Source organism: Tursiops truncatus, chromosome 16 (genome assembly GCF_011762595.2).
Source record: "Tursiops truncatus isolate mTurTru1 chromosome 16, mTurTru1.mat.Y, whole genome shotgun sequence".
In the NCBI taxonomy this organism is placed as follows: Eukaryota; Metazoa; Chordata; class Mammalia; order Artiodactyla; family Delphinidae; genus Tursiops; species Tursiops truncatus.
This window is the reverse complement of record NC_047049.1, coordinates 11,785,119-11,801,279: the sequence shown is the minus strand read 5'-3', so window position 1 is coordinate 11,801,279 and position 16,161 is coordinate 11,785,119. Positions and strand designations below refer to the sequence as shown.

Below are 16,161 nucleotides of genomic sequence, written 5' to 3'. Positions count from 1 at the left end.
CGTGAGCCATGGCTGCTGAGCCTGCGCGTCCGGAGCCTGTGCTCCACAACAGGAGAGGCCACAGAGGTAAGAGGCCCGTGTATCGCAAAAAAAAAAAAAAAAAAAAAAAAAAAAAAAAAAGAGCTGCCACCCCAAAGAAGCTCTTGGCTGACTACATGCCTAATCTCTGATTAAATCCAGTTATGGAAACAGATGAAAAGAAGAGCCACACTTGGCTCACAGGAGCCTGGGCATTGGAACATCTGTGGAAAATATTGGGTCCCTTATCCACATACGCAGACAGTTTGGGCATTTTCCAAATCCACATCAGTGCCAACAACTTCTTTATCTTTTCCTGGGGAGCAAGGAGCCGGCTGCACAAACCAGTCATAGCGGGCCAGAGACTGTCACCCTTAGAAAAGCCTGCCAGGAAGGTAGGCCCTTAGCGGGTGTCGGGAACTTGGATTTCGGGATCACTCCCACCATTCCCAGAATTGATAAGAGTGACCAACTATGCCTAAACGATTCGTACACACAGTGGGGTTCATGCTGAACACCTGTTTCCTTGTGAGAGGCTGGAATTTTGGTATGTGCTGGGCAGAAGTTGCTTATGTGACCGGCACCTTCAATAAAAACCTTGAGTCTCTAATGAGCTTCCCTGGTCAACAATATTTCACGTGTGCTGTCACAACTTGTCGCTGGAGGAATCAAGTGCATCCTTTGTGACTCCACTAGGAGAGGACTCCTGGAAGCTTGGGCCTAGTTTGCTCTGAACATCAGCCCCTGTGCCTTTCCCCTTTGCTATTTGGCTTTGTATCCTCCAGCTGTAATAAATTATAGCCATGAATACAGCTATATGCTGAATCCTGTGAATCCCCTGAACAAATCACTGAATCTGGGGGTAGTCTTGGGGACGCCCTACACAGGCTATTCTTCTTTTTGGGGGATATCATTAGTTTATTATAAAAGAGAAACATGGAAATTATTTACATGATGAAATACCTCAGTGGAATGGGCAGCTTCACGTGATGCCATTTCAGTAGTGACTTATTTCAGTCTACATACTTTCCAAGAATGTCACCATCTCTAAGGAAGAAATAATCCTTGTCTAGAACTGCTTTGGTGCCTTAGAGCCCAGTCCGGTAACTACTACTGTTGTTTGCAATACTTTCCTTGAGATTTTTCTGGAAGCATAATGCCTCTCTTGGTTACAGTTTCCGCTGCACTCTTTTCAACTAATACTTGGTCAAAGAGGGGGAAAAACTTTCTAAATGCCTGTCCTGCCCTGACTCTGGCCACCGTAGTTTAGTTCATACTCTCCACAAGGCTACTCTTATCTATAACATTAGCATAAAGATTTTTCTTGGTCCAACCCTTATTAGGATGGGCACAGAGGAAGATATGGCTAGCTGCATTTGATCACTGAGAAAACAAGCCCAGAGAAGACTGGTTTAACAGCTAGGAGGGGCAGAGCTGGAATTAGAGCTCAAGTTTTCTGTTTCCACACCCAGCAGTCAATCTTCTTGCCAAAGGTTGGGGTGCCTCTCCACCCTCTACTTCTCCCCCTTAACTCTGGAGAACCTGTCTGGCAGGTCTGACAGGGCTTGGGGGTGAAAGGGGAGGGAGGAAGGCGTCAGTTCCAGTCATCCTCCCACCTTCCCAGAGATAACCTCTCCAGCCCTACCCTCTGTCCCACTCCATCCGAGCCTGGCCACAGCCTTCTTTATCCTTCCCTCCCGGTACCCACCACCATCTCCCTCAAATCCTTTGTTTTAGTATCTATCGGTCATCATCTTCATCCTCATTTATTTTCTGAATGCCTCCAGAATGTGCCAGAGACTAAGATGACACCGATGGGCCTTGGCCACAGGGGGCTGTCCCTAACTTACTCTTAGAGGAAGTACTTAGAGTGCCCACCTTAGGTCCCCACACCCAGCAGAGCCACCCAAGCAGGGCAAGGAGAGGCAATGACTCGGAGGCTCTCATCCTGTTCCACCTCTGAGACTTCTCGCCTTTTTCTCTTTCCGCGAGTGTGGATCTCTAGGTCTGAAATCCCAGAAACAATAGATCTGGTCATGCGTTCCCTCTCCTCTTTTCTGTTTTCCCACCTGTCGTAAGGTGGTCACAGGAAAGAACTCTGCTGTGCTTATGTCTGTACCTCTCCGCAGCCTTTATCCCATGTCACAGTCTGTTTTGCAGATGCTAGCACACTGAGCAAAGGAAATCAAGTCTGACTGATTCTACATTCTTGCTAATTTAATGGAAGATGATTACCCAAGCCCAAATACCACATAAAATTATAAAGTATTTTGGGCTAAATGTGTCTCTTTTAAGATTCAGCAAATGACCTTAGTGAAGTTGAAAAGACAGGATATCTGGGGTCTATGAATTTAACATATTTTCTTATTTTTTCTGTCTACCATGTTTCTTCAAATCTAGAAATGCCATCAGTGATTAAACACATCATTTTATGAGGAAAAAAAGCACTCCTAATTATAATTTTAGGATGCATCCCAATTTCAGAGATTTAAAAATTTGGACTATTGGATGCAAAGAAATACAGCATTTTTTTTTTTTTTTTTGCGGTGCACGGGCCTCTCACTGTTGTGGCCTCTCCTGTTGCGGAGCACAGGCTCCGGACGTGCAGGCTCAGCGGCCATGGCTCATGGGCCCAGCCACTCCGCGGCATGTGGGATCTTACCGGACCGGGGCACCAACCCGTGTCCCCTGCATCGGCAGGCGGACTCTCAACCACTGCACCACCAGGGAAGCCCCTTCTGCCCATTTTTTTTTTTTTTTCCTGCCCATTTTTTGATTGGGTTGTTTATTTTTTTAATATTGAGCTGAATGAGCTGTTTATATATTTTGGTGATTAATCCTTGGTCTGTTGATTCGTTTGCAAATATTTTCTCTCCTTCTGAGGGTTGTCTTTTTGTCTTGTTTGTAGTTTCCTTTGCTTTGCAAAAGCTTTTAAGTTTCATTTTGTCCCATTTGTTTATTTTTGTTTTTATTTCCATTACTCTAGGAGGTGGATCAGAAAAGATATTGCTGTGATTTACGTCAAAGAGTGTTCTTCCTATGTTTTCCTCTAAGCGTTTTTTGGTGTCTGGTCTTACATTTAGGTCTCTAATCCATTTTGAGTTTATTTTTGTGTATGGTGTTAGGGAGTGTTCTAATTTCATTCTTTTACATGTAGCTGTCCAGTTTTCCCAGCACCACTTTTTTTTTTTTTTTTTTGCGATACGCGGGCCTCTCCCTGTTGTGACCTCTCCCGTTGTGGAGCACAGGCTTCGGACGCACAGGCTCAGCGGCCATGGCTCACGGGCCCAGCCGCTCCGTGGCATGTGGGATCCTCCCGGACTGGGGCACGAATCCATGTCCCCTGCATTGGCAGGCAGACTCTCAACCACTGAGCCACCAGGGAAGCCCCCAGCACCACTTATTGAAGTGACTGTTTTTTCTCCACTGTATATCCTTGCCTCCTTTGTCATAGACTAGTTGACGATAGGTTCGTGGGTTTATCTCTGGGCTTTCTATCCTGTTCCATTGATCTATATTTCTGTTTTTGTGCCAGTACCATGTTGTCTTGATTACTGTAGCTCTGTAGTATAGTCTGAAGTCAGGGAGTCAGATTCCTCCCGCTCCGTTTTTTTCCCTCAAGACTGCTTTGGCTATTCAGGGCCTTTTGTGTCTCCATACAAATTTTAAGATTTTTTGTTCTAGTTCTGTAAAAAATGCCACTGGTAATTTGATAGGGATTGCATTGATTCTGTAGATTGCTTTGGGTAGTATAGTCATTTTCACAATATTGATTCTTCCAATCCAAGAACATGGTATATCTCTCCATCTGTTGGTATCATCTTTAAGTTCTTTCAACAGTGTCTTATAGTTTTCTGCATACAGGTCTTTTGTCTCCCTAGGTAGGTTTATTCCTGGGTATTTTATTCTTTTTGTTGCAGTGGTAAATGGGAGGGATTCCTTAATTTCTCTTTCAGATTTTCATCATTAGTGTATAGGAATGTAAGAGATTTCTGTGCATTAATTTTGTATCCTGCAACTTTACCAAATTCATTGATTAGCTCTAGTAGTTTTCTGGTAGCATCTTTGGGATTCTCTATGTATAGTATCATGTCATCTGCAAACAGTGACAGTTTTACTTCTTCTTTTCCAATTTGTATTCCTTTTATTTCTTGTTTTTCTCTGATTGCCATGGCTAGGACTTCCAAAACTATGCTGAATAATAGTGGCGAGAGTGGACATCCTTGTCTTGTTCCTGATCTTCGAGGAAATGCTTTAAGTTTTTCACCATTGAGAATGATGTTTGCTGTGGGTTTGTCATATATGGCCTTTATTATGTTGAGGTAGGTTCCCTCTATGCCCACTTTCTGGAAAGTTTTTATCATAAATGGGTGTTGAATTTTGTCAAAAGCTTTTTCTGCATCTATTGAGATGATCATATGGTTTTTATTCTTCAGTTTGTTAATATGGTGTATCACATTGATTGATTTGCATATATTGAAGAATCCTTGCATCCCTGGGATAAATACCACTTGATCATGGTGTATGATCCTTTTAATGTGTTGTTGGATTCTGTTTCCTAGTATTTTGTTGAGGATATTTACATCTATATTCATCAGTGATATTGGTCTGTAATTTTCCTTTTTTGTAGTATCTTTGTCTGGTTTTGGTATCAGGGTAATGATGGCCTCATAGAATGAGTTCTGGAGTGTTCCTTCCTCTGCAATTTTTTGGAAGAGTTTAAGAAGGATGGGTGTTAGCTCTTCTTTAAATGTTTGATAGAATTCACCTGTGAAACCATCTGGTCCTGGACTTCTGTTCGTTGGAAGATTTTTAATCACAGTTTCAATTTCATTACTTGTGATTGGTCTGTTCATATTTTCTATTTCTTCCTGGTTCAGTCTTGGGAGGTTGTACCTTTCTAGGAATTTCTCCATTTCTTCCAGGTTGTCCATTTTATTGGCATAGAGTTGCTTGTAGTATTCTCCTAGGATGCTTTGTATTTCTGCAGTGTCTGTGGTAACTTTTCCATTTTCATTTCTAATTTTATTGATTTGAGTCCACTCCCTCTTTTTCTTGATGAATCTGGCTAATGGTTTATCAATTTTGTTTACCTTCTCAAAAAACAAGCTTTTAGTTTTATTGATCCTTGCTATTGTTTTCTTTGTTTCTATTTCATTTATTTCTGCTCTGATCTTTATGATTTCTTTCCTTCTGCTAACTTTGGGTTTTGTGTGTTCTTCTTTCTCTAGTTCCTTTAGGTATAAGATTAGATTGTTTTTTGAGATTTTTCTTGTTTCTTGAGGTAGGCTTGTAAACTTCCCTCTTAGAACTGTTTTTGCTGCATCCCATAGATTTTGGATCATCGTGTTTTCATTGTCATTTGTCTCTAGGTATTTTTTGATTTCCTCTTTGATTTCTTCAGTGATCTCTTGGTTATTTAGTAACGTATTGTTTAGCCTCCATATGTTTGTGTGTTTTAGGGTTTTTTCCCTGTAATTGATTTCTAATCTCATAACGTTGTGGCCGGAAAAGATGCTTGATATGATTTCAATTTTCTTAAATTTACTGAGGCTTGATTTGTGATCCAAGATGTGATCTATCCTGGAGAATGTTCCATGTGCACTTGAGAAGAAAGTGTAATCTGCTGTTTTTGGATGGAATGTCCTATAAATATCAATTAAATCTATCTGGTCTATTGTGTCATTTAAAGGTTGTGTTTCCTTATTAATTTACTTTTTGAATGATCTCTCCATTGGTGTAAGTGAGGTGTTTAAGTCCCCCACTATTATTGTTGATTTCCTCTTTTGTAGCTGTTAGCAGTTACCTTATGTATTGAGGTGCTCCCATGTTGGGTGCATATATATTTATAATTGTTATATCTTCTTCTTGGATTGATCCCTTGATCATTATGTAGTGTCCTTCCTTGTCTCTTGTAACATTCTTTATTTTAAAGTCTTGATATGATTATTGCTACTCCAGCTTTCTTTTGATTTCCATTTCCATGGAATATCTTTTTCCACCCCCTCACTTTCAGTCTGTATGTGTCCCTAGGTGTGAAGTGGGTCTCTTGTAGACAGCATATAGATGGGTCTTGTTTTTGTATCCATTCTGCAAGCCTGTGTCTTTTGGTTGAAGCATTTAATCCATTCACGTTTAAGGTAATTATCCATATGTATCTTCCTATGACCATTTTCTTAATTGTTTTGGGTTTGTTTTTGTAGGTCCTTTTCTTCTCTTGTGTTTCCTGCCTAGAGAAGTTCCTTTAGCATTTGTTGTAGAGCTGGTTTGGTGGTGTTGAATTCTCTTAGCTTTTGCTTGTCTGTAAAGCTTTTGATTTCTCCATCGAATCTGAATGAGATCCTTGCCAGGTAGAGTAATCTTGGTTGTAGGTTCTTCCCTTTCATCACTTTAAGTATATCATGCCACTCCCTTCTGGCTTGTAGAGTTTCTGCTGAGAAACCAGCTGTTAACCTTATGCGAGTTCCCTTGTATGTGATTTGTTATTTTTCCCTTGTTGCTTTCAATAATTTTTCTTTGTCTTTAATTTTTGCCAGTTTGATTTCTATGTGTCTCAGCATGTTTCTCCTTGGGTTTAACCTGTATGGGACTCTCTGCACTTCCTGGACTTGGGTGGCTATTTGCTTTCACATGTTAGGGAAGTTTTCGACTATAATCTCTTCAAATATTTTCTCGGGTCCTTTCTCTCTCTCTTCTCCTTCTGGGACCCCTATAATGTGAATATTGTTGCATTTAATGTTGTCCCAGAGGTCTCTTAGGCTGCCTTCATTTCTTTTCATTCTTTTTTCTTTATTCTGTTCCACAGTAGTGAATTCCACCATTCTGTCTTCCAGGTCACTTATCCATTCTTCTGCCTCAGTTATTCTGCTATTGATTCCTTCTAGTGTATTTTTCATTTCAGTTATTGTGTGGTTCATCTCTGTTTGTTTGTTGTTTAATTCTTCTACGTCTTTGTTAAACATTTCTTGCATATTCTCCATCTTTGCCTGCATTCTTTTTCCGAGGTCCTGGATCATCTTCACTATTATTATTCTGAATTCGTTTTCTGGAAGGTTGCCTATCTCCACTTCATTTAGTTGTTTTTCTGGGGTTTTATCTTGTTCCTTCATCTGATACATAGCCCTGTGCCTTTTCATCTTGTCTTTCTGTGAATGTGGTTTTTGTTCCACAGGCTGCAGGATTGTAATTCTTCTTCTCACATTTTCACTATTACTAGTAGCGCTGTATGAAGATCCTTGCACATGCATATTTGTGTCCATGTGTAACTATGTCCTAAAAGTAAATTGCTGGGTATGCACTTTTCCATTTTGATAGATACTGCCAAACTGCCTTTTAAAAAGGCTTCATTAGGGCTTCCCTGGTGGCGCAGTAGTTGAGAATCTGCCTGCCAGTGCAGGGGGCACAGGTTTGAGCCCTGGTCTGGGAAGATCCCATATGCCACGGAGCAACTAGGCCCATGAGCCACAACTACTGAGCCTGTGCGTCTGGAGCCTGTGCTCCCAACAAGAGAGGCCGCGATAGTGAGAGGCCCACGCACCGCGATGAAGAGTGGCCCCTGCTTGCCGCAACTAGAGAAAGCCCTTGCACAGAAACGAAGACCCAACACTGCCAAAAATAAATAAATAAATAATTTTTTAAAAAAAAAGGCTTCATTAACATTTTTTCTTTAAATACATTAAACCCATATTAAACAAAATGGTATTTCCTAGTTAAATCAGAATGAACTACCGCAAACTCTATAAACAATTATGTTCATGTTGCTTTTATCTTTCGTATGAAATTCTAGAGTATGCAGCTGCCTTATTAAGGGTTTCTTTCCAATTGTCCCAGATGCCCAGCAAACAAATCCAGGGAGTTTGTGAACTAGTTCTGGGCGTTCCACATGTGACTGTGGTTTTCACAGCCCCACGAATCACTGTTGAAAGACTAAGCCTGCAGCGTCCACTACAGTACTGGACCCTGTGATGTTCCTCAGGGCATGGATCCTTGTGCTGAGTTTTGTGGGGGACCCTGAATCTCTGAGGAACTCTTGCTCTGGCTCCTCAGGGGAACCAGTTGCCTCAGGAGCAGCAGGTTAGTAGGGCTGGTTTCAGGGTCCATCACCCCAGGCACACAGACCCCACGTCACTTTCTCTCCTTGGAGGTGTTGGGATCCCTTCAGGTGTCTGGCACATTTCCTCTTAAACTCCCAAACACAAAAGGAGGTGACTATATGTCTTAATCACAGATGTGGGAACTATTGCCCATCCAAGGAAGACTATCTAGGTGAACTCAATGGCCCCACGCCTTTACTGCAGAGATAATGACTCAAAGGTAATTTTCTCAAACTTCTCTGTTGTAAGAGAACGGGGGAAAGCCCTACAGAAATATAATATCCAGCAGAGCACTCCATATGTATTTAAAACTAATTGCCTAAGAGTAGCTATATTAGTTTGCTAGGGCTGCCATAACAAAGTACCACAGACTGGGTGGCTTAAACAACAGAAATTTAATTTTTCACCATTCTGGAGGCTAGAAGTCCAGGAAAAAGGTGTCAGCAGGTTTGGTTTCTCCTGAGGCCTCTCTCCTTGGCTTGCACAGCCGCCTCTCTGGTCCTCGCGTGGCTTTTTCTCTATGTGAGCTCATCCCTGGTATCTTCTTGTGGGTCCAAATTTCCTCTTAAAAGGACACAGGTCAGATTGCATTAGAACCCACGCTAACAGCCTCATTTTAACTTAATCACTTCTTTAAAGGCCCTATCTCCAAATAAGTCACATTGCAAGGTAATGGGGGTTAGGACCATGCTATATAACAATGGGTTATTTCAGCTCATATCAGTAGCTGCTACATGTGATTTTATATAGTTATCCTAGTTGACTGGGTGGCAGTGGCCTTCACTAAAAGCAGGTACTTAAGGCACAGATGATTGATGCAGGCTGATGTATTATTGAGCCTGTTAAAGGGAATCCACAAGAGGATCTGTTTTCTACAGAAAACACTTTTTCTGTAGAACCCCACTAGACATTTCAAAGGCCAATGAAACAGGAGTGCAAATGTCTGCTTGGCTTACAAACTGATTCTGACTCTGCATCCCACTCCTCAGCCCCCAATACTTGCGTATTTTCTGTGGGAACTAGAAATATTAACAACTATTTACTACAATAGTGAGCACAGGGAATCCAAAAGTGCATGCCCTCCAGGAGTTCAGTCTAATGGGGGAAACAGAAGAGCCATATACACACCTAAATATACACCAATCCTAGCTCTACGGCCAAATACTATTAGGCTTTGGAAGAGAGACAATGTAGTTTTGCCTGGGTTTAGGGAAGAAATCATACTTGAGACTTGATGATGAAGAATTTCTCAAGGTAAAGAGCAGGTAGAATGAGGAGACTTTTAAAATATAGCAGCACTGTAATGATACAGTGAAAAACAGGAAACAAATTTAATGTCCATCAACAGACAATGGAAATAATCATATTTTCACGTGCAAAATATCACTCAACAGTTAAAATTACTGAACCAGAGCTATAAATATTAACTTGGATAAATCATAACGCTGAGCCAAAAAAATAGAAGGAAAAAAGAAAAGCACTTTACAGACGAATACAAACAGCGCGCCGTACCATGGGAGGCTGTGGAGCACGGTGACCCGGTGTGTGGCTAGAATCCCACCGCCTGGTGTCACATCCTGGCACTGCCACTTGTTATCCTGAGCAAGTTGCATCTCCTTTCAGCTTTCTCACCTGTAAATTGGGGATCATAATAGGACTTACAGGCAGGGGTACTGTGAGGATTTATGGAAGTAATACAAGTAAAGCACAGAGAACAATGCCTGCCACCCAATAAATGTTAACTATTGTTGCAATGGTATAAAGTTTTAGAAGGAGTATAATATTTTGTTGAGTGATACATATACCAAAGTTTAAAAACATACAGGAAAACAACAACAAATTTAGAATAGTGGTTACCTCTGTAGGATAGGGAAGTTTAATTAAGAGATTAAGGAAGAGAAGGAGAGTGCTTCAACTACATTTGTAATACTATGTTTCTTTTTACTTTATTATTTTTATTTTTTGACCCCTCCTCGAGGCATGTGGGATCTTAGTTCCCTGAGATCCAACCTGCTGCCCCTGAAGTGGAAGCACGGGGTCTTAACTACTGGACTGCCAGGGACGTCCTTGTAATACTTTATTTCTTAAGCTGGGTGGTAACCATATGTTTTTCTTAGATTGGTATGTGTGTATGAAATATGTCATATTAAAAATAAAAATTTGTTTTAAAGATCAAATGAGATGAGGGTGGGATTGTATTCCTATAAACTCCAAAGATTTTTCCCTGATTAGTTTTGTGTGATTTGGGTTTAGAGGCACAGAGAATCCGGAAGAAAAGATCCTGCAGCCACCCAAACTGTCTGGCTCCTTCCCATCATTCAGATCTTGGTTCAAATATCCCTTCCTGAGGGAATCCTTCTTAACACCCATTTCAGATCAGCGCACCCCTATCCACTCTCTAACAAACGGCACTATTTTATTAAATAGGCTTATCCCTCTGGGCTGTTTTAGTTAAGTTCCCCATTGGAATGCTCTGTCTTAGTCAATACTATATTTCTAAAGCCATTTTATTTTTATTTTTTAAATTAATTTATTTATGGCTGCGTTGGGTCTTCGTCGCTGCGCACGGGCTTTCTGTAGTTGCGGCGAGCGGGGTCTACTCTTCGTTGCAGTGCGCGGGCTTCTCATTACGGTGCCTTCTCTTGCTGCGGAACATGGGCTCTAGGCGTGCGGGCTTCAGTAGCTGTGGCATACGGACTCAGTAGTTGTGGCTCATGGCCTCCAGAGCGCAGGCTCAGTAGTTGTGGCGCACGGGCTTAGTTGCTCCGCGGCATGTGGGATCTTCCTGGACTGGAACCCATGTCCGCTGCATTGGGAGGCGGACTTTTAACCACTGCACCACCAGAGAAGTCCTAAAGCCATTTTAAATCCTCAATTATTTTTTTTGTTTTGGATGGCTGGATGAATAAGGGACTTAATGAATGGAGTCCATTCCTTCATCCTCAGGACGCCTCTTTTGAGCCAGACTGGAGGGCAGAGGTAGAATGAGGAAAGCCTGAAGAGAAGAGCGAAGATTGGAGTGGGCTGAGGAGGGAGCGGAATGAAGATCTGGAGCAGAGAAATGAGGGAGATCTCTGAGGGTGAGGAGCCTGCGGTGAAGGTGAACGGAGGGGCACACCCCTGGCAGAGCGCGGCGGAGGCGGGGGCCTCCAGTGCGGGGGCCTCCAGTGCGGGGGCGGGGCCTGGAGGGAGGGAGGCGGGGCGGGAGCCTGCGGGGCGGGGGCCTGCGGGCGGGCGGGTCCCGAAGAGAGGCGGAGCTTATGAGCAGAGAGCTGGGAGCGGTGCTCTGCGGCGGCGGCGGCGGCGGCGGCGGCGGAAGATGGCTGCAACTGAGGCTGCGGACCCTTTGCTGATGCTTGGAGTCGGGCTGATCGGTGAGGAGGAAGGCGCCCTGCCCCGCAGGCCCGCACCCAGTTCTGACTTCGCCTGGGCCCGGGACTGCCCCTGCTCCCGCGGTCCCCGGCACCGCCCGCGGTGGGGAGGGCGCGGCCCCCTCCATGTTGGGCCTGGGCTAGGGGCTGCAGGGCCCGGCCTCCTCGGCGCAGGGCCCCGGCCTGCCGCCCTGGGCCCGGGCGCCCGCGGCCTTGTGTGGGGCCTGCCGGGCCGGGAGGCGGGGCCGGGTACCCTGGAGGCCTCCTAGGCTCTGGGAGGGAGCTCCACCTGGACGCCCCGGGCTACAGAGGAGCCCGGACGTGGAGGTGACCGAGCCGCGTAGGCGAGTCGCCGGTCATGCAGAGAGGAGCTTGCAGGCCGCGCGTTTGTGAGGCTGCAGGGCCGGGGTCCCTCCGAACGAGGGAGAGCCACGCGTGACTGCCAGCCCGGCGCCCGTCTGGCCCCGGTCATGTGATCGAGCGATTCCAGACGCGGTGGCCAACTGCCAGCCCGGGGTGCTGCACGTTATGCATGGATTGTTTCCCGTTTGACTCTCACCTCGGCTCCAGGGGATCTGGGTAATGTTTGATGCCCACTTTACGCAGCAGGTGGCGGCCCAGGGTGTCATTTGTGCAAGAACGCACATTAGGAAGTGGCAGACCCAGGATGGGGGACCCTTGCAGTCTAGCCCCAGAACCCCAACTCATACCAGTGGAGAACTGCATCCTAAGACAGAGGTCGTGCATATGACACAGGTGTCTACATAATCACAGTGGGTGGAATCCCAGTTCGTTCTGAGGAATTAATGGATATGGAAGTGCGTTGGGATCTTTGGGCAGTCTGGAGTGTGTGCCTGAACCTGGTGCAGAGTTTTTGAAGCAACCATTCATCCAACAGCGACAGTGAGCACGGGGTTGCTTGAATGAACTTCTGTCGGTTCCCTGAGTGCCATTGTTCTTTGAAAAAGTATTCTGAGATTTTTATATACCCCTAAACCCTAGTACACAAGCACATTGCTTGGATCTAGCAAAACTGGCGGAAATGCGGCGAAATGTTGCTGATTATTTTCACTGTATGAAAGGAGTGCGTTTATCTGGGAACGGCTTCCTGTGCTCATCTCTAATGTGATTTTTTAAAACTGTTTCAAAGCAAAACCTAAGTACCTCAGGCATCTTAGTCCTTCTTGAAGGTACCTCGGAATTAAGGCTGAATTAAACTCTGACTTTATCTGGTAACAGCAAAGAAAAAGATGGCTTATCGTATTTTCAATTCAGTTTTTTTTTATTTTTCATGTCGACATGAATTTAAAAGGGATTTGCTTAAAAATAAGTGGGGGGGGAGCTCCTTACCCTTATGAACCGAGGAGTGCCAGGTGTTGATAACTGCTGAAGCTGTGGGATGGAGGCTCATTTTATCATTCTACTTTTTTTAATACTTGCTATTTTCCATAATAAAAGGGTTTGTTTTTAAGTCTATAGATCAAAAACTGGATTTTTACTACTATATGTTCAGTTACTGTTTCTCTAACGTTTAGGCTATTTTTGCCTGGAGTAATATTAGCAAATTGTTCCTATTTTGTTACTGAGGTGTTGACTTTGGTGAAACTACATATATGACTGTTTAACCATTATTATTAAAATTTTAAGTATAGAATGCATACTGTCAGTACATAGCATATGACAGAGATTTCACCATTTTCTTAATTTCCAGTTTTCAACAAACCCATCCATTCTATGTATTTATTTATTTTTTTTTGTTTTTTGTTTTTTGTTTTTTTTTTTTTTTTGCTGTACGCGGGCCTCTCACTGTTGTGGCCTCTCCCGTTGTGGAGCACAGGCTCCGGACGCACAGGCTCATCGGCCATGGCTCACGGGCCCAGCCACTCCGCGGCATGTGGGATCTTACCGGACCGGGGCACGAACCCGTGTCCCCTGCATCGGCAGGCGGACTCCCAACCACTGCGCCACCAGGGAAGCCCATTCTATGTATTTATTAATGATCCTTCCAACTAGATTAAAAGGTAAAGTGTGGGAGGAGATAGGGAAGACCCCTAGCAAACCTCTAAGGCTACATTTTCATTCATGATTTGTTAGAAAAGCTTTTTACTCAGGTGGCCTAAAATTCAAGATCAGGAGAGCTAGCTAATGTAACCAGGAGAGGTAGGTGAGAATTGGGGGTTCTCACGTGCTCTGGGTTGCTTTGTAAAATGGGGTGTTAAAACTGATTCCACGAAGTGCTTCTGAGTAACCAATCAATTCACTTCCTTGCTGCTGTTTGACATTCTCACAGTGACCATCTTTCCACCGTAGAAAAGGACACAAATGGAGAAGTTCTGTGGGTGTGGTGTTATCCTTCCACGACAGCTACTTTAAGGAACCTACTGCTGAGAAAATGCTGCCTTACAGAGGAAAACAAACTTCTCCATCCCTTCGTCTTTGGTCAGTACAGAAGAACATGGTTTTATATCACAACAGTTGAAGTTCCAGATTCTTCCATTTTGAAAAAGGTATGACTGTATGAGGGTCAAAAAACAAAAAATATTTTAAGTGATGTAAGATTCCAATAACCCTTAGCTTTAGACTTCATCATTCACAATACGCTTTGGAAAAATATTAAATATATGACTTTAATTGGGAATGTTCTCTTTCACATTTCACTCTCATTCATTGTATTTATTGGTGTATATTATTTGACTGACCTGGGGTTGGTATAGCGAAGCCTTTCCCAGGTTATGCTTGGATGGAGTAGAAATGTAGAAGTATTTTCAAAGCCTGGACTCTGATTAAAAGTGGGAAGAAGTATATTTCCATAACTAAAAACTATTTTAAAGGTTATAATTATCCTAGTTAAGGAAACCTTTTCATTTGTTTATGGATGATAAGGATATGTTAAGAATAGAAAGGATAATTGAGGAAATTCATGTGTTCTGTAGACTTTGTGTGTGTGTGTCATTTCATATGAATGCCATCAGGTGACAGACTAAAAACCAGTAAGTATGTGGTCGTTGTGCACTTTCCTAGTCCCACAGAGCCAGTGGCTTTTTCAGAGGAAAGAATATTGGAAAGAAGTGGCTGAGCTCCTGGTCGGTTTCTGGGTGGGGACTTCTTTTACAATTTCAGGGCTGATTTTATAGTCAATCACCAGACAGTATGCAGCATGTCCAGTTTAAATGTAAGGAATTACGTTTAAAATAACAGGAAGGCAACAATTTAGAAACTGTAAGAGGTTTAAGATAAAACAGAGATTAGTAATTAGAAAATGTAAATTGCAGAAAGATACTCATTAATGGGAATAATAGGTATATGATTATCGGAAATTTATACGTATAATAATAGAGGCATATAAATAAATGAAGGTTATTATAACAATGCCCTTTAGCCTATATAGCATTTTACAGAGAATTGACTATTTTGGGAACTGTATGATTTTTACTGTATGAATTTTACTGAAACGTATTTTTGTTGTTTTCCATCCTTCTATTTCATTAGTGGAAAACAGTCACTATGTGGTAGGTCTGATATGGCATTCTTAGTTCTGCTTTGTTGAGGGTAGGGGGGCTTAAATAAAAAGTCACATTTCTGATATTTTTGAAATATTTTTATGTTTTTGAGGAAATAACTCTAAAATATTAAATATATATGTATATATAATTTTTTTATGTGTGTATATATACGTAAAAGTATAAAGAGGCAAGTGAGGACTTGGTACATTTTGGTCTTTTCTTTTTAATGCTGGTATGTCTTATGTAAGAGGCTTGTTAGGATATAGTAATAAAGATAATTCTATTAAAGTGTCTTTAAAGAGTGTACTTTTGTTTGTTTGTTTTGGACAGGTGACTCATTTTTCTATTGTTCTGACCGCCAAAGATTTTAATCCAGAGAAATATGCCGCCTTCACTAGGATATTGTGTAGGTCTGTATGAAAACTGTATTAAATGCTAATATACAAAAATGAAGATCTTACTCAATAGTAATACAGCAGATTTCTACACTGAGGAAGCATATTTCAGCCTTCTGTTTCCCCAACTTAACCTTTACTGGCCCTACAAACACTGTTTTATCAAGAGGAACTTTGTCTTCTGCTTCCATGGTACTGCTCCTCTTATTAGGGAAAATGGTAGAGGGGAGGAGAAGAGGCAGTTTGCACAACTATTGTAATTTCTGGGTACTTTGAGTCACTTGCCACTTTTGGTCTGTTACTTCTGCTCGTTTCCAATCTGGAACTTTCCTTAGGATGGAAGTGGTAAGCTGGTTCATTTGTGGCAAGGTCTGTGTGTGGGAGTCATTTGGGAAAAGTTTAATGGGCATTTTGAATTATGCTAAAGCACAGGAAAATATTTCTTAGCTGGAATGCTGAGGAGCTGAGAAACTGATTTTTTGGTTAATCGTTAAACTGAAGGATAGACGCCTTCAGTTTCATCCCAGCCGTTGAAAAAATTTAACTAAAATATACAGTCTGCTTTTTTGCCTTGATAAGTATATCTGGTGGAATTAATGAAATCCGTCTTATATGTTAGGGATATTGGCTTTTTCTTTAATCAAGACTTTTTCAGGGTTTGGGGTTTTGTTTTTTTTCTAATATTGTTACTAGATAAAATTATAATTCTCAGTGTTATGTATTACTCTCAGCCCTCAGGTTTATGCCCAATAAGTAGGTTTTTTTTGGGGGGTGGATAAGG

General features: G+C 42.4%; 1 protein-coding gene and 1 pseudogene across 8 annotated transcripts in view; one reads left to right on the top strand and one right to left on the bottom strand.

Annotated features, from left to right (window-relative positions):
- The window catches only part of DENND10 (DENN domain containing 10), a 45,081-nt gene that overhangs the window by 9,403 nt on the left and 19,517 nt on the right, over positions 1 to 16,161 (top strand). For 4 of the 8 annotated variants that reach the window (XM_019940086.3, XM_033842590.2, XM_019940085.3 and 1 more), the window contains exons 1-3: positions 11,332 to 11,485; positions 13,793 to 13,989; positions 15,316 to 15,395. In XM_019940086.3, the coding sequence (XP_019795645.1) occupies positions 11,431 to 11,485; positions 13,793 to 13,989; positions 15,316 to 15,395 (332 nt within the window). In that variant the 5' untranslated portion in view covers positions 11,332 to 11,430. Of the gene's footprint in view, positions 1 to 11,057; positions 11,192 to 11,331; positions 11,486 to 13,356; positions 13,504 to 13,772; positions 13,990 to 15,315; positions 15,396 to 16,161 lie in introns of those variants that run through there. The other 4 variants (XM_073793902.1, XM_019940088.3, XM_019940087.3 and 1 more) reach the window with 4 other exon arrangements.
- On the bottom strand, positions 962 to 9,724 carry LOC101319172 (10 kDa heat shock protein, mitochondrial-like; annotated as a pseudogene).